Genomic DNA, 24,878 nt, shown 5'->3' on the forward strand with positions numbered 1-24,878 from the left:
GCCCTCAACCGCCCTGTCGCGGTCTGACATCAAACAGCACGAGCAAACCGAAAGGAAACCCACGGTTGTGCAGCGGCCCTCATCGGAGGGACACCGCAGAAGACGAAGCCAGACGCCAAGACGTATGGACGAACAAGGCAGACACGACAGGAAGCGGTCGTGCCAGAACATAGGGACGATCAAGCCGTCCGACGACAACCACCGAAACCGAGAAGGTGCGGGAGAGAAGACAGCACGCACTGTCCCACGAAAATCGGTCGTGAAGCGACAAGCAGGAGAACGAGGCGAACGATCCCCTGAGGAACACAAGAGATACCGGCAAGTAAGAGAGGGCGCGAAGATGTCAAGACGTATTGACTGACCAAGGCCAATTATGCAACACCGAAGCACTAGGCAGTACGTACGGCCTCGAGAGGAACGTCCCTCGTAAGAACAGATGGGACGAGGGAAGGCGAGATCGCCCGTTGGGTAGCTGGATAACCCGATGAGTTACGCTTAGGCGCGTCGGCCCCTTTTGGGGAGGATGCCTCGGCACCCCACTCCCGCGCGAAAGGCAAACGGGAACGAGGGAGAAGAAAAAGCCTCACGTGGTGGCAGGAACGCGAAAGGCGTCATTGCGGCAAGCGTGCCTCGAAGGGCTCTGGGGTTCGCTTTTGTTCGTACAGCCACGCAAAGGCAGGAGAGGAGCTGCGGACAGACGGACGCCACCCCAGTCCGACAGTAACACGCCTGGTCGGCACTGGCGCTCGGCGCCGACCCCGCCGTCGTTTCTGCAGCGCTTTCCCAAAATTAATTGGGAAATTACCCTAAGAAATAAGGGGAAATACCTCACGAGGAACACTGTATGCCAAATCCAACGCGCTGCTGGCCCAGCGACGAACCGCCGCCATACGCAGACTTTGACGAGAAAGTGACAGTATGGGAGAACGCACGTAGGCACGGGTGTGTACGCGTGTGCGGCATGCTGCTGTCATGTCCAAAAAAATGGGGCAAAAATTACATCGGAAATCGCGGGGCACGTGCGACACGTGTACGCGCGTGCGGTACGACCGACACGCAATCGACGGCGGCACGCGGATCGTGTGCTCCACAGATACGTATACGACCCCACCACCGGCTGTTGCCGCGCGTGCACTGGTCGTCGTGCCGGGTGCCGAGTACGTCGCGAAGGGCGACTTGGGAGGATGAAGGGCGCGGGATCGAGGTCAAGAGCAGCCGTGCCCGCGCGCGGGAAGGTTGCGTCCGTGCCCCGGGGCGCCCCCGCCATAAGGATGGTGCAGTTCGTAAAGAGGGCGTGAGGTAATCGGCGGCGATTCGAGAGAAACGGCCACATTACGGGCGTCCGCCACGGACGTCGTGGGGCAGGAGATGCGTGACCGGAGACTGCGGAGCGCGCTGCGCGTCTTCGTGCGGCTCAACCACGCGTCACCATCAACGACGTAGTATAGGTGGCGGATACGACAAGATAAGGACAGGAACGCGAGGAGGGAAGTTTTGGGTTCTGCTATTCGCAAAGACAAAGGGGTAGCGGCTACTTACGTGATTCCCTAAGCCTTGGAATAGGTGCCGACTACGGACAGAGCGTTCTCTGTCAAAAACTTGGGAGCCCCGAACGAGGTTTCGGAAAAAAACTCTTAGGGAGTGGACCAAAATTGGGACGGACGTCATCTCCGACACCCTGGGTATCGCTTCGGAGCGTCACGCCGCACCACCGTCACACCCCCCCGCACCCACAGTTCAAGAAGTGGTCGTGGACAGAACGAAGGAGCCGCGAGGTTGCAGCCAGTTCGCAAGCGAAACCTCATCCGCGTCGCAGAAGGATGCGCGCCAACGACGCGCACACGCACCGTACTCTACGCCGCAAGGTCTAACGCGGTTGGCCGGCGCCGTCGTTGCGCAAACACGCGGCCGTTCTGCCTGGCAATATAGGTCTACAATCATTCCCCATAGCCGATCGCTGGGGCGAGGGGGTGGTTAACGTCGAACGGCGAACGAACGTCTTGGCGCGAACGGCTTTGCTGCTAAAACGTGACTTAACGCCGTTCCCCGCACGACGGTAGAGCTATGAACGGCGCCACCCGGGGGTTCGCTGTCTGTCGTCGTCGATGGTGACTCTTACCCACAAGGCCTTAACTCCTCGGCCTACGCTTTCGGGGCCCCCCTACTATGACAGAGAACTCCAGACGGAAGGGAAGGTCCCCCGCGATACAGGGGAAACAATCATGGCTGGAAGGCATGAGAATTCCGGAAGTCTGGAGGAAACGAAATCCCTAGGGTGACTATCGATGCAAGCTGAACGATGATACCCTGCCAAGAGTTAACGAGCGGTCGCTGTTGTCGAACAGCAGTTTCGCCGCCACGGCCCCAGAGCAGGAGAGGGGGGAACGCGAAATGGATGCCGACCTCCGTACTTGGGAGTCGGAACGGCGGAGAACGACATCAATGAGAGGGTAGTAATTTACGAGAGGAAGAGAAAATTACAGGGACGACGGTACACGTGTATGACGTCCGAGCGCACACCCCATGCCCAACGCACACGGGACGCCCGGCCTACAGACGCCTATCGAAGATACAGAGTGCACCAGACGACTGGTACAGCACACGCAGCTCGAACACTGACCTCGGGGGGGGGGGGGGATTGGAGTTCAGCACGGCTCAGGGCGACCTAGGACCGGCGGGAACGTACCGCCGTGGAATACAACTGGCACACGATCAACGGTGCTCGGTGCATGACAATTTTCATGTTGCTTAAGCAACCACCGGCCCACGCCCCCCCCGTGGTGGCGAAAGGGGGGGGGGACACGAAAGAAACTGCTGGCGGAGTGGCGCAAGGAAAGGAGGGGAAGCAAGACGGGAAAGAGAAGGGCTTTACGTGAACGAAGGGTGGAGGTGACTTGAAGCCCGTGAACTCAACGGCTCGAGCCGTTGGGTGCCGCTGTAGGACCCGGTCCATAGAGACCCGGAGGGCAATAACTTGGGTGGCGGGGCAACCCCGAGCCCAGCCCCTCGAGAGGAGGCATGGCCACTTCGTCGTGACGCGTCCAGCGCGGCTCGCCGCCCTCGAGAGTCGCAGCGCTCTCTACCACCGGGGCTTCACGCCCCGGATCTTCGTAAGGATCTCGCAAGGCCGGGCGCGAAGTGGACGGAGGGGCCACCCCAGGAGCACGAAGTGCGTCCCGCTCGGCCCGGTACCGGTCCCGATCAGCGGTCGTCCGCTCGAGTACGCCGGTCTGCGTAGCCATTGCCTCACGCACCCTCGATAACTCGCGGGGCACGTGGCAGAGTTCGGACATGTGCGAGTCGCGCTGCGCGGCGATGCCCCGGGCCTCGTCGCCCCGCGCCAAGTACCAGCTGGCAAGGGTGCTCAGCAGCCTTTCCACTGGCCACGAACGATCGCTCGCGTCCCCGAGGGCGCGATGTAAGATTGGTATGTCATGGATATCCGCCCGCTCGATCGTCAGGCGACGTAGCGCTTCCCCGCTCGGGACGGCACGGGTCGAGACCGAGTTAAGAGGAGGCACTGGGGGAACCTGAGGGCTCGCCGGTCGGCGGTGGTGGCCCACGGGCATCGACAGTCCGGATGGCGGGTTCGTACCCGCAAAAGGGAAAGTCGGGGGCTCCCCGTCTAGATCGCGGTAACGTTTTTTTCGAGCCAGTCGTGAGGCCGAGCCGACTCCGCCTCCCGACGGCCTAGTGGAGGGCGGCGCGACGGTAGGCCGCGCCATGAAGGCGTCGGATCGATGGTCATAGGCCAGAAACGAGGACTGTACGCCAGTGGTGAAATCCGTCCAGTGACGGAGGTGACGGGGCCCCGCATCACAGGCTCGATGCATCAGCTCGAGGGCGAAGGCGTATGTCCAAGGTACATGTAGGGAACTCCGCTCGAGCGGGTGTAGAGGGACATTGGGAAGGTCCCACGCTACCCTCCCCAGGTGGGCTAATACGCTGATGGGCTGGACGAACACCCGGCCATGGATCGATACTTCGTTCATGAAAGCGTTGCCGAGTGCCCATGCCCATTCCCTCTCCACGTTGTACATCAGGGCGCCGTGTGCGGGGTGGGTCGGATCAGTACACGCCACCCCAAAGTGTTTTAAGACGTACGGAAGTAGGGGATGCACTCCCAACGAGGGGAGTGACTCCCCTACCACGGTGGGGAGTAACGGAAAATCGCTTGGAAAGAGACCGTCCTCGAAGACGGCCGACCGGAAGACGCGGCCGTCCGCTTCTCCGGAATGCCTATAGGCTGCCCAATCGTGGGGAGCAATGGCCACGCGGTGTAGCCTCATAAGCGAACAAGCTGACTTCTGCAAGGCGACGCGTGTTTTTGAGTAGGCGAAGGGACGGGGGCTTACGTACAGTCCCGCGACCATGGACAGGACGAACTCACGAGAGGGCGACGACCCACGGTTAATAAGGTAATCCGCCATCCGATCAACGTACTCTACCTCGGCCAAGCTATAAGCAAAGGTGCGATCGCCGACGATCGCAGTAGGGATCTGGTAGGCCGCCCCGTCCCCCTCCGTGAGGAGACGCCCCAACACGAGGGAGGCTGCCTCCCCCCGACCCGCCTCATAGACCTTGCGTACACGTAGCAAGTCCGGGCGGAGGGTCTCACGCGCTAGCAGTTCCCCGACGGTAACCCCCGAGCGGGCATAACGACACCAGGTGAACTTCAGGCGGTCGAGAGGGAGCGGCGTCGATCGTTCAAGTGGGACGCCGAACCACTCTGACGGGGTGCCACCCGAGCCCTCGCCGGGCCGTACAGTACGAAGCGGCGGCGGCAACTGCACTCCCACCGACCCCTGACGCAGCAAGCCGGCTCGCTGCGTCACTGGTTCGTCAACAGAAGGCGACAACGAGATGGCAGGTCGACTGCATGAGGCGGGAACGATCTCGACGGACGACGTCGACTCACGGGAGCCGCGAACCCTCTGGAACGGCTGATCTGTGGACCACGGGCGCACGACCGCGCCGGTTGCCTCGTGATACGCCCCTCTGGGGGCACGAAGCCAGCGACGGTCGGCCGGCAGGGACCAGGGGTCCTAGAGGGAGGCAGCGAGGAGCACGGAGGCTCCGGTACGGCGGCAACGGGGCCGGAGGTAGGACCTTCGATGGAGGTCGGCATACCGACCCGGACGGCGAGACACCCCACGAACAGGGGGACAACCACAGTGGTGTGGCGAGAATGGCCAGGGCCAGAAAGAAAGGAACGAGAAGCCCCCACTCGCGAGGGAGCCAGAGGGCGGCGAGGGAGAGAGCAGTGCAGGGAGAGCGCGGCCGTGTGGATAGCGGAGAGGTGGAATACGCGTGATGAGGGGGACGGGTCAGGTGGAATCCTGGTCAAGTCTAGGACTGCAAGGGGGGGATCCGACATGGTCGCCTCTACAAGCCCGAGAGCACTGACCGCGGACGTTCAGCCCTGAGGGGGGGGCGGTGTAGTATAACCCCCCCCCTGGGGGTTTAAATTAGATTAGATCAAGAACTAGATCAGCTACTGTAGAGCGTCGAGCTCTGCAGTACCACCGCGCGTGTCCACGTGTACACCACGGGGACAAGGGACTTGCGCATACACGTGCACACGTGTACAGCGCGCGAACGAAGCGCGCACGCACCACGAGTGATACGTGTACTGTCAGCCTCGACATAGCTGACAGTATTACAGTGCAGGCCGACCTGCACTACAGTAGCCCACTACAGTACCACGGTACTGTAGTGTTATGATAGAGTGTTTTGTATATTAAATATGGAGCGGACCGACGGCGGCGGAAGGGGACAAGCACGGGCTTGTCCTCAACCGACCGCCAAGGTCAGTCCACCCAGCTTATTCTAAACGTCGCCTTCGCTCTTCGCGCGCGTTTAGTCGGAGCCGAGCCGGAGTGGACGCGCAGCACGCGAGTGAGCACGGAACCGCCTCCGCCCGTCAGCACTGGTACGTCACCCAGTGCTGCTCCGGGGCGTCGAGGCGTCGATCCGCTCGTGCGTGCGCGCGTCCCTGCTCGCTCCCGCTCTACCACCGCTACCCGGGCCCGAGCCCGGTTCCGTAGCTGGTTGGCCCGCTTCACCCCTTCTCCGATCCGGGGTCTACAGGTCGAACTGCGCATACACCTCCAGTCGTCTGGGGGTGTTTATGCTACAGTCACGACGCTTCCCGCTCGTTCAGGGATACGGATGAAGATTGAATATCCTTTTTTTGGCTTATTGGCGTACGGAACAGCGCGGGCCATGATTTCATCATAATTGTAAGATCGTGACTCTTGTGTGGGGTCCCTATTTTTAGGGTGTCCGCACAAACATTCCTTTCCAAAAGCGGCTAAGGCAGCGGAGGACTTGCCAAGATCCTTCTCCTTCGGCAATTTCTGTTGATGCCGGCGACTTGCGATTCTCTCGCGTTTCTCCCGTATCCGAAAAGTCAACACGAAGAAAGAACTACTCTCGCTCAAGCGACGAAGACACCGAGCCCCGGAAGTAACCCATAGTCCCTTGGCTGACTTTTAGTTCTGCCCGGGACGTGCAGTCTGAAGGAGGGCCCCGGGACTCGAAGTACGTGTTACCCGCGCAAGATCATTCACTGAGGAAAAACCTCAACCACGAAACAAGCAAAAAACGCTTAAGACGATCCAATGACATTTCTTTATTGAATCTAGAAGTGCACCACATACCTCGATAAGACTCGGCGACGTAAGCTATTAAGATGCTAGCTCTGCTCACCTCGAGGATACGTGTCCCTATATTGCCCAGCAGCACCTTCACGTGTCACGTACTGGTCCGGTACACCAGGATAACGAGCAAACGAGTCGCGAATACCCGCACTCTCATAAGCACTGTGAATTCGAGAACGAGACGCATAAGGACCTGGGATTTGTGCACGAGAAGCCATTGCAGACGCGCCCGCTCCGACCCCGACAATACTCCCTCCACACTCGTGCAATCTTGAATTAGCTTCGAGTCCCGTCTCCCCGCGTTGACCAAGACATCCCACGAAAACGAGTCGGACTTCCTCGGATACTGCGACCAGCCATTCCACAAGTCTTCGTGAATTGGACCCCATTCGTGTCGGGGGTCCCAAGCAGGTCTCCAGGTTCTTGAACTTCCACGTCTCGAACACTCCTCTCCGTGATTTCAAGTATTTTCCACGAAGCTTACGAGCCCACGCTTGCCCGACTACCTCGAACCATGTTTCACGCCGTGCCACAAGACCTGGCTCACGACCCACGCTCGCTCGTTTTTCGTGATAATAGCGCGATGCCGAGGGTGGCGCCACGCTTATCGCACGAACACCGGCGTCCCCTTATATATAGGAGGCGTACAGTGCGTTGCCTCACCACAAAACGAAAAAATCATCAAGACCTTTTGTCGTGCGACAAGATGTTTTTATCATACACAAAAATTCGGGCAAAAATTGTTGTCGCGGGAAATCTGAAACATCGAGAAAAAACACGTGACACAGAGGACCACAACATTTCGTGCACAAGTTCCGCGTTCATAATCACGCCATCTACAGTGCTATGACGAGCTGACACTGTATCCCGAGCTTTCTACGTGTACTTGCACTCCTAATCACGTACACACGTGGGAGCTCTTCCTAGCGTGGGCAGGGGCGTTCACGTCTGGGGGGGCGCATGTGGTATAAACCCGTGCCACTGTTGTATCCTTTTTCGTGCTACTTGTGTACACGTGTATATAGATAACTCAAGTACCCGACGTACAGTACTAAGCCAATTTACACCAGCCTTGCTCGCTTTCGACACGCGCACACGTGGACCTACTACCGCGCACACGTGGGTACTATGACGCTGCCTCGTGAGATCTAGCCGTTATATCTCGACCGCGATCTAGTACAGTATGTAGTGTCGCTGGCGCTTGCACCGGGTGGGTTTGGGGACAAGCAACCAAGGACCAAGGAGGCGACGCTCGTTCTCGGTTTTGCGCGGAACACTCGACTAACTTCTTCTCGTTCACGCTCTCTCGTTCTCATGGCTCGCGCCCTAGGACTCTCGTGGCCACGTCGCGTGTTGCCTCTCCGCTCGCGCGCACGGTTCGCTGGCCGTGTGTTAGCCCCGCTGGGTCGAGAGCACCGCGTCGTTCGTTTCTAGTTTCCGTGGTTCGCGAGCACACCCGGGTCCTACAGTCACTGGAAAGCCTCTACCACTTCTCCCTAGCTACCTAGTACAAGACCCCACGAACGACTCTTGTTTTAGCACGTGACCACGTTTCGCGTTCTACTGCATCCCCCATACGCTTTTTCTCCGAGTCGTAGCGATTCTCTTATGTTCAGGTGATGGGTGTTATGTACGAAAAGGGGGTTACGGATACATGCACAGGCTGCGGTCTAGGGCATAATATGCACCCGTGGTTCTAGTTCGTTACAGTGCACACAAAGGCCAAAGCCACGGACATGTATCTAAGTTGTTGATGTATTCACACACATCGAGACTCGAATCCACGACATTCATTCTTAGAAGTTTGATTCTGATCAGTACAACACAATGGCAGTCATGCTTCTCAATTTTCGTTTGATTCTCTCAATGTTTCACACGTGTACTGCCGGCCCAGTACTTCGCCTCCAATCACAATAATTTAATACGTCTGATATAACTACAAATCTTTTTTGTCCATTTGTCACCAACTTGACGTCCGCCGGATTCGGGCGTGTATATCTGGAAGCGAGTATGGAATTGAGGATGTCCATGTAGGTGAGTTGTATTTCCTCTGTCGGTGAAGACAGCACCGCTCACAGCAAGAAGCACTTCCGAAATGGGGCGGCAAGGGATACGTCTGTTATTATTTCTCTTGTGCTAAATTCCTTTCACTTGCGTCTCCCGTGCATCTAAGGTCTCTCGTATTCTGAAGGCGTCTCTCTTCTAGTTCTAAAGATTCACCGTACATCTCACAATCCTATCATAGCTGCGCCTTATCATCTGTACTCCGTTGCGCTCACCTTTCGTCACGACGTCCTTGCTTTTTGGTACCGTTGGCGTGCTTCGGTGTGGAAGTGTTACTTTGGTCGTCAAAGTGCACCCGTTCAGCGTCTTTGCTTCCCATTGCCCTTTTACTTTTAGTTCTCTACTTCTGGTGATTGCTCCACATTTCGACGTATTTTTCTCATGAAACGTCGGTAATGGTTCTGTTGCTTGGAGTTGCGTCTTCGTTTTGTGCATCGGGATCGGTGAATTCCATTGTGACGACGAAGGATTTCGTTTCTTGTGGACGCTCCAAATTGGACAGAACTCCGGTCTGGACAGATGTCATAAATGCTCCCTCTATCCACTACCGTGCAAACTGCTGCCTGTACAGCATAGATACATACAAGTACTTCGCAGTGTTCACGATTTGACTGGGATCGAAGTTTATGAATTGCAGCATACGGGTGTCCGCAAACTGCACTCCATGTTCCTGTGAGAATCTTGTCTTCCTCGTACGGTGAGGCTTTAAAAGCCGAGTTGGGCCATCTCACCCCTTCTTCAAGAAGGGGTGAGATGGGAGTCCAAACACTACCAAGTTGGTAGTGTTTGGACTCCCTCTTTTTTAGGATGCAATGGATCCACATGGAAAACAATCCTTTCATGAACCTGAACCAAAAAGATGACAAATGCATCCCGCCAAGTGCCTTCAATACTTTTGAGCCGCTGTAATGCTATGGGATTAAAAGAAGAGCTCTCTGATGTATTTTCTCTTTCTTTGTCCAGTTTCTGGTTCAAGATGTCTCATCAATTACCGTTGAGAAATACGTGTTCATGTACAATATACTCTCACTCGCAACTTGGAGGCGACCGATAGCTGCTGGAACAAATGAATTGATGACGATTTCCGAAAACCAGCGCTCCTTCTTCATTGAAAGAACATGTCGAGAATCAACTGGTTCAACAGAATTCTGGCCGATATGTCGAATGGGGCTGTGTTCAATTTTCTCCACGGCCATTATCTCAGATTCAATTAATAGACGGCGAAGTGATCGAACAACCCTGTGTACACATGCTCGTAGCACATTTCTCGCCTTCACAAGTCCAGTATCGCTTGAAACTGCTCCGTCGAGGTCTTTCGGGGGAATAACTTCGGTGTGTACAAATCCGTCTCTGAAATCAGCGTTTTTCTTCAAGTAACGTGAAGACGAACCGTTCTTGACATTGTGTTCAGAACCCGAAAGACGCTAATACTGAACAGAAAATTCTCCCTCAGCGATGCTGCATTTGAAAGTCTCTAAAGCCTTTCCTTCTGCCCGAAACGCTATAAACTTTCAAACACACTGCCAGCCGCCCGTGCGGCCAGCTCTCGAAACTTTTTATTCTTAATACTCTCAAGTTCGAGGTCGTGTTTGGCGCGAACTTGTTGCTTAAGGTTGAAAAAGAACCGACTGGGGTTTTGTCCGATCACAGAAGGGGCAAGCAAAACCGTTGTGGCTCGGAGGGCCTTTTACGCTCATGGCAAGCAATTGTTTGTTATTTTGTCATGCCGGCGGCTGGCCGGGGCTCTTTCTGCACGAGTCTTTTTGTTCTTTCGTGGTTGGCGTGATTTGTGCTGTGCTGCAGCTACAGCGTCATTCCTCTTCGCTCTTTTTCGCACCGGAGGATTTATGGTATCCATGTCCGAAACTCTACAGCCCAGATCCTTTGTTTTATCATCAACGGATTTGGGCCAGTTCGGCCAACGGCATCTGTCATTATCGAGCCATCGCTTTTCCTAGCACTTTCTTCTTTCAAATCATTGCTGGAGTGTCGTATGGTTGCGCGTTTCGATTCATCGGTTTGCAAGGGACCTTCGCACCCGGTGCGAGAACGGATGGCGGCATTCGCTGGGAAGAAGTTTTGCTTATTTTTCGCCACCACGCTGATTCGCTTAGTCGCGCCATTCCAAGATGTTTGGCAGTTGGTTCTTCGTCCCGTTCCCGGAATGTCGCTTGGATGTGCTCTCCGTAATGTTCTCGATTGCACACCCAAAAAAGAATTTCCAAAACTTCGAATCACAACAGGCTCATTTCGACTTGGCAGATCAGAGCATGCTGGTTGGGAAGCAGAAGCGATGAACTCATCTGTGCATGCAGCCATATCGAGATGTACTAGTCTTTCAGGGATATCTGAAAGATCAACGATAATCAGTGAAAGCAGCCGCCCGATTCTGCGACATATGAGCACCCCTCCTTCAGATGAAGAACATAAAGACGCAATATTATGTCCAACTGATCGGACAACCCCGTAAGAACGCCTCCCCGACTCCACACTGTCGACATGCGAGAAGGCCTTTCGACAATGTCCAGGTTTGCCCTGAGATGCGTGCTAGCACCATTCAGGCATTTAAGCTTTGAAGTCACTCTCATCATCCTGACCACTGTGAAGCTCGACGTTTTTACCGCTTTTTGACACGAACGATATCAACTTATTGCAGCATAGGGCCTTCAATGGACCCACTTGCGACATGGAGCTGCGACTCACGTGGTTTTCTTGATTTGGGGATCTGGAAAACGGGTATCCCGGTAGTCCCCATCTGTGACCAGTCAGGTGCAACACCATGTGTTTCATGAAATTGTATTGTGACCAGATGCCTCTTTCATTTCAATCTGGTAAAGTTTGCATCTCCATCCGTCCCAAGAGAGGTCTCCCGGATGCGGACAAAGTGCAAACATGAAATGATACCGCGACAATATGACGGCACTGATAACAGAATCGTGAGGAGAAAGGGCATTGCCAGGCATCGTGTGACATACCGGAATTCAGCACTACATCCGACGACAGCGGCGACTCAGTGACACCCGCAATTGCGACATTTATATCTAAGATGGTCTTGGACGCACATTCAGCATCACTTAAAGGAAAGAAGTAATCAACAAGCGCGAAGTTTAGGAGGTCATTTGACCGGTCTTGGCAGTCCATGAACTTGACCCCTATTTGTGTCGTAGTTTCCAGCTACTCGAATATCATTTCTTGCTACAAATGGGGAAAGTCTGTGCTTTCTTGCCTCCCTGAGGAGTATGTCTCTCTTCCGGGAGCAACATTCAAGAGCCATTGGAATTAAATTGATGTTGTCTGCAGCTCTTTTCTCCGAATAGCCTTGTCAGTCAATTAGGTCGACGATGTGTTTCACAAAGTTGCACAGCGAGTTGTCGACAGGAACAATTCTCTTGTGGAGAGCGTGAAAACGTTCCAAGCGCTGAGTACTATGTGACCCTAATCTGGGAGCGGTTGAAAAGAACGCAAAAGCCCATCTCTACCCCTCTGAAAAAACGTGCTTTCGAAGATATGAAACGGCATTCTGTTGTGGTCGGAGCTTACTGAAAATCCAGCGCGAGAGCAGCTCCTCCTAAAGGCGTTCGAATTCTTCCGCTGTGGGACTTTGTCTTACATTATCAAACTGCAAACGGAACAGCGGCCAATTTGTGGCACCCCCTTCAAGAACATTTGCAATATGGGCATACAAGTTTTTGCCGACGAGATGCTATATGCAAAGAAGGTGATGGCGCGGTTCTGCTTTAGGGGCCATTGACAGCGCACTAGCAAGACCACAATCCTCATCTGTTAAAATGACTCTCGGAAGATCAGCAGGTAACTCGGAATGGCAGCGGCGCATCGCTAATGTCCAGCAGGCAAGCTTTCGTGACAATGTACGTGCGTCTTAAAGAAGGGCGAGGCATTCTGAAGTGCATCTGGATTTTCCAAGATAATTGATGGGTATCATGCAGGTTGTCTTCAAGTCATACTGCGTCGTGTGACGCGTGAAATCAATGCTGACTACGTTTGCAAACCTGTATAAAACGACTGTGGACCCGTTTTGGGGCAAAGAAAATGCAATCGAGAACTCCATTCTCAGACCGCCCGGCCAAAATATTCGACTTTTCCGCTCTCACGATGCTTAAACAACAAGTCCGGCGCTGATGAAGCGTCGTCTTCGCGCCGTCGCAGCAATGCGAGGGAATTTCTCACCACAATTTCGGGAACAAGCACATCGGGTACAGTACGTCGCAGAAAATGCGTGCGCCAAGAACATTAGCAGCATTCCGAACAGTCGATAGCCCCATAAAAGTTTCTAAAGCAGCACAAATTCTTAGCTCAGCCACAATTTAAATCGCTGATGATACTTGGAGTACTGAAATATCTCCGCTACTTGCCCGAGGATCATAATTCGTGTGTCGGGTCATACCCTTGGTGACTACCACAAACCCAGGAAACTCATTACCGAAAATAGGCAACTGTCTTGGGTATTCTACAGCCTATTGTTCTAGCAAAAGGCTAGTATATCTAGGTTCTCCTGGCGGATTTGCAGATATCACTGCCGCACATCTGCGCTTTTCTAATTTCGAACTCTTGGGTTTGGCTTAGAAATCTTGTCAGCGTTAGGCCTGTTTTCGTCGAAGGAGCACATTGCTCTCAGACGGGCAACACGAGTTATATCGCCAGTTCATCTTTTCTCCATCGCTGAGTAAGCCAAGTCGACACCGAAACCGCGACGGCAGTCCTGACCGGCATCTAATTTCTTCAAAAACAAAGGAAAACATGGGATTAAAAAGTTCTCCTGAAACACACAAAACGATGGAATGTTCGGGACTTTGACGTCGAAAATAGAACTAATCGGGACATCTTATGCAGTAGAATAAGTTTTAATTTCAAAGTATCCGCCGACGTTTGCTGCAGATAGTAACCCATCGAGTTCGTGCAGTCGACGGCTTTTGAGCTCGTCAAACGGGTGCGATGGCACTTCGGAGCTGTCCTTTCGAATAAAGTCCATTGCTCTGAACCGTGTGGTTGCGACCTGAGATGCCAAGTCAATCGTCTGGACTTAGATGCGAGAGGAGCCAGAATGCTGATCGAGGGTGTGCTTTTAGATCTTGTATTCTAAAATGTATGACGAGGTACCCAGGAGGCCGGAAGCCGCCAAACATTTTTGCGTTAGTCAAGCTCTACGCCAAATAGAACTACGCGTGGGTAAAATAATTCGTTGCGGGGCACCGTTCGTGTACTTAGGAGTCTGCGGAGTCAACCCCCGAATATCGCCATGATCCGCAAAAAGAGATAAAAACATAAATATCTGACGGCCGATGCGCATGTATAGTAGAAAACCAGTTCGCTTGTATCAAGTTCACAACCACACAGTAAACGTGTTATTCACTAGGAAACGCGCAGTACAGTTTTTTCCGAAATGTTTGATTAAAATCAAAGGGACACTACCACGCGTACAGCGTACAGTACTCTAAAAATCTACAACGAAAAATAAAGGAGACGCGCACCCAACGGATACCTACTCCGTGTAACTGTCATCAAACAGCGCACGACTTGTGCCACTTGACATGCGATCACGGCGGTTTTGCGTGCTTTCGACATGTAAACAGCGCTTCTTCCGCATTTGACTGGTAGATATCGCACGGAGGCGATTACGTACACCAGTTCTGTGCTGACAGTCCTCAAAACGAAGAGGACGGGCCCTGACGTTCAGATAGGTCAACGCCAGGCACGCCTTGAACACGTGCTCGGACAGTCCCTCTCCCGAGCGCCACTTACGAGAAAGCAGAGTCCATGACCTGCACATTTTCCCAAAATAGTTTTTTACTATGACACGATCAGAATTCTGGAAGACTTGGACTACGATCGCCAAGTATCTTAACATACTTGGCGATCGTAGTCCAAGTCTTCCAGTAACAGCGTTCCAGGTGCTGGAGTTCGCAACGCGGGCACTACACGTCGATTTTCAGCTTCACGTTGATATCCTTCGTCCGCCGGTACGGCCCAGTATTCATTCAAAAATTCACGAAACCGTCCTTCATGCGTGTAACGCAAATCCCGGACCCCATTTTTAGATGCCGTCTCATGAAAGGGTCTATTACGGTGAAATATCTCAAGGTCTGACATGGAACCTGGATAGTGGTCGCTGCATCCAATAACAAGACCAGTAGGCAGTACATGCACTTCCACTTTGTACCCACACAGCTTATGATTACCGGAGAAGTATCGCTTCCCCTCTCATATATTTCCAATTAGACAGTTGCTCTGCTGAAAAGTGGCGTCGAAAGCATATCTCGGGTACAAAAAATAGAAAACGGCCGGTCCTATAGACGACACTTGGCCATTGCCCATTTTTTCTCAACGCGTGCCATACCTGTATCATACGTGTATTCCGGTATCATACGTGTATTCCGGTATCATACGTAAACATCCAGTGACTAAACGTTCAAAAGTAGAACATTTAACAGAAAATAAACGAGCTGTAAAGTTCCATTGGCGACCATGCTTGAGTATAGTAAGTGTCACAAAGAGAAAATTATGGGCCTTTTAAGTGTCATAAAGAGGACATCCTCGGCCTTGTTCTGCGTTCGTTTACTTCTGCCAACATTCCAATTCTTTGACACGTAGTATTCAATCGTAACCCATAGGTCGAAGAATTGAGTTGAATCAAAATTTCACGTGGCTTCAGTAGATCGAGATCCTTTGCTATTGTAAAACGGACCATAGATCGGACAATTAGAGTCCTTTTCATCACCACCAATCGGTATACACGCGCGCTCCCTACACGTATGCACGCCTGCCCACGTGTACTCCGTGCCGGCTGCCAGATTCATAACCCGCCCGCGTCGGTCGTTCTACTACATTTGGCTTTGACAATAGTGTTACTATGGCATATGTGAAGGCATCCAAAAAGTCTTTTCGCATAGAGTCCTGCGGTCCGGCCACGACTATAGCTTCAGTTTGAAAAGAAGCAGCGGTAAGGAAACGCTTTCGGAGGTTGGGGAGATTCTGGAAAAATCAATTGGTCTATCAGAAGCTATACAAAACTTAACGATTCTGCTGAAAAGCGCAAAAACTGTTAACGCAATGCTTATGGATTGTGCTGGTGCAAGTTCAACTTCTACTGCTATGAGCAGCGAACAATCACAGAAAGGCAGAGGAACCAGAGCAACTTCAGATTGTGGGGCCCTAAGCGAGTGGGTTACGATAGGGGAAGTGGAAGAGCGGCCACGACAAAAGGAGCCTGAAGACCGGCAGAAAAGGCTGGAGAAGGAGCAAGAGCGCTGACAGAAGGGGAAGAGGGACTGAAGAGAGCAGGAGAGGAAAGAGGAACGCTGGCATAGCGGGCTAAAGAGAGCTTTAAAAAAGACGCCGAGAGTGCAGAAGCGACTGCTCGAAACGATCCGCAAATGGCTGGAGGTTCGCCAAGGGGGCGGACGCAAAACGCCAAACGTTTCCCAAGCAAGGCTTCGTGCAAAAAGTAAAGCTATCGAGGGAGCAGCCACTAAAGAGCGAAAGGAGCAGAAGAAGAGAGAACGAGAAGAGGCTACAAACAAAATGTGGAAGATCGTCTCAGCGGCAGGTCGGGAGGCATCTGTAAGTGTACTTGGAGGAGGAATACGAGAGACAAGTGATCGGAAGAGGCACCGTCAATCTTTGGCAGCTGTAGAAGTGGCTGGAATGATCGTTAACGGGTTGATTTTGTCTGCATCTTCTCCGGTGTTTTCCAGAACGTCTGTCCGAAATTAACCCAGCTTTGAGACATGCGGGTTACCGTCGAAGGTAGTACAAGATCAGGATGTTACCGGACAGAATGTGTCATGTAGTTAGACTTTGATATAAATCGACTGAAAATACTACTCTGAATCGCCTAGTTGCTTTAGATCTGTTCATTTCGATGATATTACTGTTTTATAATTAAGTTTTTGATATCTGTCCGAAACTTCCCTTTTGTGGAAGGTACCGTTCTCAAGGGCTTGGTTTGAGACACTTTGTGCACTTTCAAAAATACAAAATTTCAAACATTTAATCCACGGGATTTTGCCAACTTTATGATGCCTTCAGAAGTTACCTTTGTCCAAAGGGCTCAATTTTGGACACCCTGTTGCAAGACTCTCGAGATTATCTCGGAAGAGGAAGTCCCACAAGGGTCGACGCGCCCCCTCCGCACGAGACCGATCCCTCAACTGTAGGATTGCGCAGTTTTGTGCGTTTATCCAGCTGTGCCACTGGCGTATGGGCAAATCTTCCGAAAAAGATGCAAATCGGTCCTCCAGCATGAATGTCGACGCATAAGGTGAGATAAGCACGCTGTTATCATTTTCGATGGTTAGGGGGCCTCCCAGCTTCCTTTCCGGTTCGCTTTGACTCCTCTTTTTACCTCTACGCGAAAATTCGGCCTTTTTCTGCTCGATAACTTGGAGCAAAGTTTCGACTATCATGTGCTTGGCTTCTCTGTCGGCTGCGAATGCCCAGTTTGGGCAGTTAGAGCGCGTTTGAGACCTTTTTGCACCGTTATGCTCCTTCGGAATACGATTTGAGAAGTACTTTGAGTAAATGAGAACAGAAATTTTGGCAAGAGCGTTCAAGGGTGAAAACGTTTTCCCACAAATCTGTCTCACACGATCCAAAATGCGTCGGTCTGCTGTTCTTCTTTTGTTCTTCTCTAACTCTTGCAACCAAAACTTGTCAGTACGAGGAGAGTGACCACAGACGTTGCCAGATCCCGATTGTCGACATCTCTCTCTGTGCTTTATATCGGTGGAAAACCTGCAGTTCATGGGCCATAATCCTGCCCTGATGAACGTAAACTGTATAACAGATTCAGATATAGCCTTGTATCCGGCGGCGGCCAGTTTAAGTTTGAATGCGACGTTAGCGTATCCTATATGACAGTTTGCGAGCAATTCGTCCCACACAGTGCGAATCTGCTGTTGAAAAACACGGTTTATTGCTTGGTCGCAAGGCTGTAAAAAATGACTCGTATTGGGAGGAAGTCGAACGATTTTCAAGTTGTTTTCTGCACAATACGCAAGCCAGTGCAAATAGTTTCGTGACGCATGTCGTTCTAAGAGAAGCAAAACCGCTTTCTCAGCACTGACGTGTTCCCAAATGAATTTGTTGATGTGCTGTACTGCATGTTTGATAATGTCTCCATCAATGGAGCCAATTTCCGTCACACAAATCCTTGTGGACGGAGGGCACTAGTCCTGTTTCGTAAGCCACGCTAAATTGTTTGACACGTGTGGGAAGTCGGCTTCATGCAAAGGTTCTAACCACCTCAACATTTCTTTTTTCCGGACGCAATCAAGGAAAGGGGTGCAAGAAGTCCAGAGGCAGAGGTTGCTATGCTAGCATTCACGTGCTTCCCATGATATTTTACGGCGAGAAGCCTTCCTCAGTGATGCGAGGATGCAGATGTGAAGGTACGGATCCGTCTACCGAATTCTGCAAGCACACTTGTGTCGTCCCAATTCCAAAGTTCGTCAAATATACTTGGGTGCTTTTCTAAGATCTGAAGAAGCACGTCTTTCTTTAGCGGTGCGCAGGGCAAATAAAATTAACAGAGTGACTTACTTGTATTGAGTCGTTTTTGCAAAGCGGTTCTTAAGTCGGACACACTTGGGTTTGCAGGCTGGGTGGCTCTCAGGGTTACTGAGTGGTTTTTTCTGCCCCCTTTTGCTTTCCCTGTCCGAACTCCGCGCCTTTTATAGAAATCGTAGCTGAAACTTAGAACAATACAGTACATGCTAGACTACACCAAACTATCCTTTCATTACATAACTTGTCTCCATAATATCGCTTATGTCCTTGCTTTCAATCTCCCCGACCATCCTCTTTAATACTACTGGATACTGTACTCCTCCTTTAGAAGTCATTGAGATATGGCATAGAACCTATTGTGCAATTCTATGCCATCCTTCCAAAGAATGTAGGAGTCAGTCCTTTTTAGAAGGTCATGCATAGTATGTTTATACAAAGTATAAAAAAAAGACATCCATACTGTGCGTGTCCCTCTCTATACCTTACACTTTCAGTGTACATACATGGCGACATTTTCTGCTGCAAGCCGGGCTGCCGTAATTTTTCCGAGTTCCGGTACGTCATTGACCTATTGCGAGCCCGGAATGATCGGATGGTGGCTGGGGATGGTAGCTGACTGCGAAAACCACGGCGACCATCGTTCGATATTCTGGCTTGCAGGCTTTGCATGGTGCGCATGTCAATTGCAAAGTCTTTCTGAGAGGCCTCAATAGCTCCGTTGCAGATGAGTTCCTCCTCTGCCTCTTGCAGTACCTTTGGGCGCCCTGCGAAGTGTTGAAGGTGGTCAAGGAGTTGTGCTAGTGTGTCTTGACGACCTCCTCATAAGCACATTTGATGCGGTGTACCGTGGAGCGCGAGACGTTTGAGACACGAGATTTCTCCAGAGTGCTGCGATGCGTCTTGAGTAGCTCAAGGGCTACCTCCCGGCGTTTCTGCTCGTCTTTTCGCCGTTGTGACTGTCGCTTGAATGCTGCAGCTTGAGACCGGATTGAGGGGGTCATTTTACGAGATAGCTTGCGGTTCGTCATGTCTAACGATTGCGCGGAGAGAGTCAGTCCGTGAGGTTCGGCACCATTTTTCCTGTATTCGAAAATCGTCATTTCGAGGCAGCAAGGGCTGCGTAGCGAGCGTAGAAATTATGATCAAGAATTTGCTTCCTGCCCATTGCAGTGCTCTTCCAGATTTCGATCGTTACATCTACTCACCATCCAACCACGCCTCCCCTCCCCTCTTCTCCGACGCGAACCACTTCGTCCCGCTTATGCTAGCACGTTCTGCATCAAACTCCTCCCGTACCCGCTCGAACCGAAGCAGGACAACCAACACTTGCGGCTGTCCCGAGGCAGAGCCGGCGATACTCCTTCATCGCCTGTCTACACAACCAATTTCCTTGCTATCCCCGAAAATTTTCGTTTCACAGAATCGTGCTCGCCGCTCCGTCCTCTAGACCCTGGGAGAAACCACACACGCTTCGATATGTCCATTGGAACACACGAATATGACCTAGATATGCGCTGGAAAGGTCGCGGTGCTCCAATGATCAGTAAACACCGATCAACGCAAATATGTTGCGACCTACTAGCGACATGCTGTGCCGGACCAATACCGCTCGAAGGGCATAAACTAGAAATTCTCCGGCTGCGGCGCGGTAACTGCTACGGTCTCGGCTGCTTTGTTTACTGTGTTTCAGTGGCCAAAAAGTACTGACAGGGTTATGGCAGGGCATCGAAACTTGTGATTCGCGCAGAGGTCGCGCGACGTTTATACGCTCGGTTTTCTCGTGCAGTGTATGTACCGCATGGCGAGTCCGTCTCGTCGAAAAGCCAACTAGAGACTAAAATATCTCGCGTGGCTGTGGAAAAATGCTTATAACGCAACGAAAAGGGTTCGGCGACGTTGATGCCAGGTTGCAACGACGTCTCTTTTCTTATGGCTCTTTGCAACGAAGTGCACCTCAAATGTGAAGCGCACTTCAACCCGACTACCAGAACCGTCACGCCGGACCTTTACAGTCTCTGGTTTCTCTCTTCGCCGGTAACGACGGAATTATTCGCGGACGCGTTCAACAAAAGCGGAGTCATGGGGTCCTACTGTAGCGCGAATCCATGTGACGAACTTTTCGGCTCCCTTGGTAGATGGCAAGACAGGGAAAAGGACATTGAAGGCGCAGGTGGTAATCCACCATTCGAAAAAGAGTTTTTACACGAAGTAGTTTCCGCATTTGATAAAGGCGCCCGTGGTATCATGCCGTACTGCCGTTGTTTCCTGCTACCCCTGGGAGAGTCTTACGAAATCCTGGCGCGAATAAGCTCCCTTGCTTCGAAAGGTATTCTGCTTGTGCGTATACCGCCTGGGTCTCTTCCATTTCGTGCCCAAGAAACATATTTTTCATACACAACATGTGCTGCCTATCACCATTCCATGAGCTTAATCTCTTCATCTGGCTTAATCGTGAGTACATCGAGACATATCCCCCGCCAAAGGATGTGGAGCAAATATACTACCACTGGATATTCAGGTCTTGTGCAAACCCGTCGCGCGTAGAAGTGTTCCTCGAAAGCTTCAGAGAAGCTTTTCCGAACCCACTCAGGAGGTCGCAGTTCATGCTTAGCTGTTTTCTCATTCGGTGAGCGACCTGGTCCCGCCTTAAATACGATGCTTTCCCTTCAAAATTGGCACATGCTACAGCCTCTACGCGAGGCTAAAAAGGGTTTGGAGCTCCACGAGATCGAGCTCCCTCCCAAGGCTAGACGGATTGAAGACATTGGATTCGAAAGGTGGCTCACTCGTTCCAGCGCAATCAACTTCCGTTTCCCCTTCACGTTCGTCCGAAGTAAACATTTCGCTGCTGCCGTGGAGTATGCCAGTTGTCTGCGCAGCAAGATTCCGGCAAGACCTCCTGTCGCATTGGCAGCCGATGCATTTCGTCTTTTGTTTGATGCACGAACAGCGAAGTGTGCGGCACGGCCCATTGCACCCACATATAGCGGTCAAGGTTTGCATCGTCTTTTCGACGCGCTGCACGTCGGACTGTCTTTCCAAAATGATGCCACAGGCGGAATCGAACCCATGCTCCTCTTCACAATCCATCACAATATCCGCCGAAAGGAACGCGTTTTCTGCTTCCTGCCAGTATCCGAATACGACCAGCTTGGTTCTTGATGCCTGCAGTTCAACGTCTTCTCTGAGCCGGACGAGATCACTCGCCGACTTCGCCTTGTCAGAAAAAACCGCCTCAACACTGAGCCTCCAATCTGAGCAACCCATGGCATTGTTGCTGACGAAGAAGGTTCTTCGCTTCTTCCTCACTTCCAATAGATCAAGAGATCCAAGGCTCCATTCAGTCTCAAGCTTTTCCATCTGCTCAGAGTTGGTCACTCGGAATTTGCCGTACTTTTCGAGGGAGGCCAAGAGCGTTAAGAGCTCAAAAACGTCACCAACGGCCGATCGATTAGACAAATCTGCACAAAAGCCCGCTCGAACGCCTTCCGTGTCTAGTAATACTTGGAATAATGCCAGATTCACTGATACATGTCAAGATGCGGGAAAGTCATGACAGCGATCCTGATCGCTGGGCTGTTTGGGCAGCTTTTCGGAGATAAAGCAGAAGGTATTCCTTGAAGGTCTCGGAATGACTCTTGATTTTCAACGTTGGAGCGCTGTGCGCACTCTAGAGCCGTACCACCTTGTATCGCTTATGACAGACCAACCTAGTTTCTTGGATCTGCAATCTGCGCAGGGGAGAAATGACCCCGCCCGTTTACCAGAAAAAGGGGTTCGGAGGGGAGAAGTATGAAGTGTTCCTCCCATCTGAACTCGTTTATCTGTCAAAAAGACATAGATGGCTTGGCGCTTCTTGGTGTTGGAGCCACAAGCCATGTACCAGTCGAGCTCTGGATCGAAGCTGGGGTCGAAATTAACCTGCTTTGTCGAAGATTGCATGCCGCCAAATCTACTGAGCAAGTTTCGCTCTGCAAAACAAGAATTGAGGTCTTGCAGGCACGGTTGAACGAAAGAGAAGTGCGGTGAAGGCGATGCTGACAGATGAGAAGAGCTCAGGGAGAGAAAAGTTGAACGACATGATATCCAGACGAAAAACGACGACGAGGGGGGTTCATTCAACAGTCACGTGTACACGAGAATCCGAGGTCAGGGGGTATGAGAAACGAAATTTTCAAATTTTTCTGAACCTTGCGGACTGGAGTATGTGACGTAATACAGTATGTTTTGGCACAATCAGAACTCTTGTTCAGTTCATGTGAGAAAAAAACGTGAAAGCATGTTTTGAAAAACGCTGTCCCAAATTAGCCCCTGTCTCAAACTGAGCCTCTGAGAACGGTACCCTATTAATTCGCACTGAGATAGAGAGCACCTAAAAGTGTTAGCTTTAGTATGTCCTACAAACAGGTATCTACCGAGGGGAGGTGTGCGGATGAGTCTTATCTTTGCACACTATCTACTGTGCGACAACACAACCAATGCGCATATATCACTTAAACGCAAGTGTGTGTTTGTAGTCACACCGGGGGGGGGGGGGATGTGGTGTGTGTGGGAGCGCCCTTCCTCCCTCTCCGCACTGCCCCCTCTCCCCTCCTCCTGTCCCCCCCCGTCCGCCGCCATGCTCTTCCGCCTGCTCGCCGCCCTGGCGCTCGTGCCGTTGGCCTCAGCCTCGGGCAATGTGCACGACCAGACGCCGCGGACGATCTAGTCGTACCTGTCCGCGCCGTCGTCGCGGCCGCTGCTGCTGGCGTTCTACGCCCCGTGGTGCGCGCACGTACGCCGCCGGCGCCCCCCTTACCCGAGCGTGGTGGTGCCTGCATGCTAACTGTGGTAGCCAAGCTCCTTTGAGGAGAGAGGATTATACTTGCCCTCTCTCCTACGGTATTGTACAAAAAGCCGCCCCTCTATCTACCGTGTACCTAGCTCTCTAGCTCTCCACCTCCTTAGCTCTCCACCTCTCTACCTCTCCGTCTGGAACTGATAATTGCTAAACCCCCTCGTCCGCCTCTCCCTCCTCTTCCTAAATCTCAGGTCGCAAGCCTCTGCGAAAAACCCGGCCGCGTCTGCTTGCGAGCAAGCTCCCTCAATAAACTCATGCTGCAACATCTCCTCAGCCGACCGTCTCTCCTCCGGCTTGACCTTACAACACAGCCCAATAAACTCACGCATCGTCTCCGACCATTTCGCCGCCTCGCTAAGCTCCGGCGCGCCTTGCGTCGCGATCAGGAACATTGCCCGGATCGGCGATGCGTCCAAGTGCGGCGGCTTGCCCTCCGCGCACTCGAGCGCCAGGATCCCCGTCGACCATAAGTCCACCTTGCAATCGTAGTTGGCCCCGCGGATCACCTCGGGCGCCATCCAGTAGGGCGTCCCCACTACTGTGTTGCGCTTTCCGGACCCGCGGGAGAGCTCGGCGCAGAACCCAAAGTCCGCAATCTTCACCGACCCGTCCATGTCTAGGAGAATGTTGTCCCCCTTGATGTCGCGATGCACGCGTCGGATCGAGTGCAAGCTTTCCAGCCCGCGCAGCACCTCGCGGCAGATGTATGCGATCACGTTCTCTTCCATCTTGCGCCCGCCAGCGACCTCGCCAGCCCCCTCGGCTTGTGCTTGCTGCGACCGTTGAAACTCGGCGCCTCGTTGCTCCGATAGCAAATCCGCTAACGTCCCGGCGGAAACGTACTCCATCACAATCCACAGCTCGTTGCCGCTTCTGAATGCATCGTAGCAATCCACTAGGTTGTCCGACTTGTACTGGTCCTGCATCACTTGCACTTCGAACTTGTACAGCTTCCAGTCGCGCGAGCTCTCCGGCTTGACCTTTTTGAGTGCCACAAACCTGCCGTTTTTGTCCACAGCGCGGTAAACGTTGCCACACGAGCCTTGGCCGATCTGCTCCATGCGCGTGAACAGCATGAAAGGATCATCCTCTCTGAAATCGGCGACCAAGTCATCGGGAATGCCGTCCGGTAAGTCAACCTTGCGCTCCGACCCGATCAAGTTCTCCATCACATCCGTCGACGGCTCTCCCGGCCCCACTATCTCCTTTATCTTCACCGGCTCCGACCTCCTCACGTGGCTAATTGCCGAGCTCGGAATCGGCGGCAGTGGCCCGAGATGCGAGCGCAGATTATACTGACTACTCCTCCTCCTCACCTTCATCACCTCCTCCCCACCAAAGCTCATCCTCCCGAGCTGAACAATCCCCGAGTTGCCCGACGATTGACTCGTAAGTTCATCGCTCAAGAAGCCATCACTCCTCTCATCAAACGAGGTCATGCTCGGCGTATTCATCCTCTCCAGATAAATCGGGGGCAGAGCGCGATCAACACTCGCCCGCTTCCCCTCGGCCTTTTTCGAAAAGTTAAGCACATCAATGACAGCCTCCGGATTTGCCATAGCCTCATCGCGCATGATGCCCGAGTACATAAGAATCGTCTCCCATGCGCCGGGCAGGCCCGCAAACCCTGTGGGATTGTCCGGGTCCAGGCTGACATGGACCTCGCGCTCCATGCCGAACGGGCGGGACACGGAGGCCTTTGTTGGGCTCTGTCTGCGCGGTTTGACGTAGGTGGCGGTCGGCAAGAGCAGACCAGCGCCGCGCGGCGGCTATTGCCGCTGACACGA

General features: G+C 52.6%; 1 protein-coding gene across 1 annotated transcript; it reads right to left on the minus strand.

The window, feature by feature from the left end:
- Positions 1 to 23,210: 23,210 nt before the first annotated feature.
- Positions 23,211 to 24,764, minus strand: CHC_T00009341001 (Serine/threonine-protein kinase). The gene has a single exon (XM_005715294.1). The coding sequence runs from the start codon at positions 24,762 to 24,764 to the stop codon at positions 23,211 to 23,213; it is 1,554 nt and encodes a 517-aa protein (XP_005715351.1).
- Between the last annotated feature and the right edge of the window lie 114 nt (positions 24,765 to 24,878).

The sequence above is a fragment of the Chondrus crispus genome, genomic scaffold (assembly GCF_000350225.1).
Source record: "Chondrus crispus Stackhouse genomic scaffold, scaffold_210, whole genome shotgun sequence".
NCBI lineage: Eukaryota > Rhodophyta > Florideophyceae > Gigartinales > Gigartinaceae > Chondrus > Chondrus crispus.

What these genes read in the sequence shown, in the direction of transcription:
- CHC_T00009341001 (XM_005715294.1), bottom strand. Translation starts at nt 24,764, where the DNA reads ATGGAGCGCGAGGTCCATGTCAGCCTGGACCCGGACAATCCCACAGGG.